Source organism: Bison bison, unplaced genomic scaffold (genome assembly GCF_000754665.1).
Source record: "Bison bison bison isolate TAMUID 2011002044 unplaced genomic scaffold, Bison_UMD1.0 scf7180017864375, whole genome shotgun sequence".
Taxonomy (NCBI): Eukaryota; Metazoa; Chordata; class Mammalia; order Artiodactyla; family Bovidae; genus Bison; species Bison bison.
Genome location: NW_011494947.1, coordinates 2,068,304 through 2,069,877, shown reverse-complemented (window position 1 = coordinate 2,069,877; position 1,574 = coordinate 2,068,304). Strand labels below are relative to the sequence as shown.

The 1,574-nt window shown below is 52.3% G+C and overlaps 1 protein-coding gene across 1 annotated transcript in view; it reads left to right on the top strand.

Annotated features, from left to right (window-relative positions):
• The window catches only part of PRRC2B (proline-rich coiled-coil 2B), a 71,275-nt gene that overhangs the window by 38,313 nt on the left and 31,388 nt on the right, over window positions 1–1,574 (top strand). The window contains exon 13 of the mRNA XM_010856789.1: window positions 974–1,042. Coding sequence (XP_010855091.1) covers window positions 974–1,042 — 69 coding nt within the window. The remainder of the gene's footprint in view (window positions 1–973; window positions 1,043–1,574) is intronic.

The window sequence follows — 1,574 nt, the reverse complement described above, 5'->3', positions numbered from 1 at the left end:
TTGTTGTTGTTGTTGTTTGTTTGTTTTTACGTATAATCACTTTCAAACCTCACGGGCCAGATGATAGGTTTAGTCGCTGAAAGCTTCTAAGATGGAGGGCGTACTGGTGACCTGGTGGTCGTCTGTGCCCTTCTGGTCAGGGAACTCAGACTCTGGTCCTTCTGTAAATGTTGTGTCACTGACGTCTAAGTGAAGCCTGGGCCCAGAGTAGGGACTCACTGTGGTGGCAGTAGAGAGTCAGGGACTGGACAGCAGGGTACAGACTGGGTCTGGGTGTGGGCTGTGTCCCCTGCTCCTTCACACCCGCCCTGCCCATCAGCATGCCTCTGGGAAGCTGCTGCCACCCCCAGGCTTTGCACTGGTGTTTGCTCTCTGCAGTAGATTTCTTAAGAATGCAAACGTCAATTATAATAAAGCTGGAAAAAAGAATGCAATGCTGGGATGGGGAAGACAGCAGGGGATTCCAAGGGGCACAGTCTCAGAGACTGTGGGGAGCATTCCATTTGAAGTGCACTCTGTGGACCGGCCCACTTAATGCTCGCAGAAGCCCCATGGGGTAGGTGTGGCTGTCATCCTCAGAGGGGCTGCCTGGCCAGCCTGACTCACATGGCTATGGGTGGAGGTGGGGGCACGTGGGCTCTCATTGAGGCCCCAACTGCTCTGTTGTGCTGGGTCCATTTTAATAGACTCTCTCCCACCTGAAATTACATCCCAGCTCTACTCCCGACCGTGCAACTTCAGGCAATTCAGCTGATCTCTCCACCCTTCATTTTCTCATCTGTGATGTTGGGGGACTGGGGGAGTCTTTGAGCTCGGGCATAGGAAGTGTTAGCCCAGTGCCGGGGTTTGGGGATGCAAATAGTTTAGCAGTGGAAAGTATATGCCAACAAGAAAAAGCATTTGCCATTAAATACTCACTCAGCCAAGCTTCCATGAGCTCACCTGGCTGCTTCTCCACTTACTTGTTCTGTAGGCTCCCCTGAGTTCTCTGCCCAGGAGACCACCAACACATTTTCAGAAGACGCCCCCACAGCTCCTCCAGCAATGGCTAAGAGCAGCAGCAGTGAGGAGGGGCCCAGGGAGGCTGGGTCCCTTGAGCAGGCGTTTAGCAAGTAGCAAAAGTCACTCCCTGCAGGTTCCAGCAGCAGCAGGTAAACAGGAGATGCTTAGCCCATATGGTAAACAGACCTGCCCTTCCGTCTTCCAGACCCCTTCAATTAAAGCAAATGACACACACCGTCCTGTACCCCAGTTGCCAGCAGGGATGTGGAGAGTGGGAGCCTCAGAGATCAGCCCCGGCCTTTCATTTCTCCAGGTAATTCATATTCTGAATGAAAACGTTTGTTGGTAGTTTACGGGCCCTGTTATCTAGTGTTGAAAGGAATGGTCGGTGGTGTCTGAGTGGTTTTTTCATTCAGAGTTGTACAACGTGGCTACTCTTCACACTGACAGCAACCCCACCCTGGAGTCTCCACAGGAGGAAGAGACCTGGGGGCTGTGTGGAGAGCACTAGAGAGGCATGTTGGCTTTGACTTAAGGGCAGAGGTTGGTAGGTTTCATGTCAAACAGCTTTG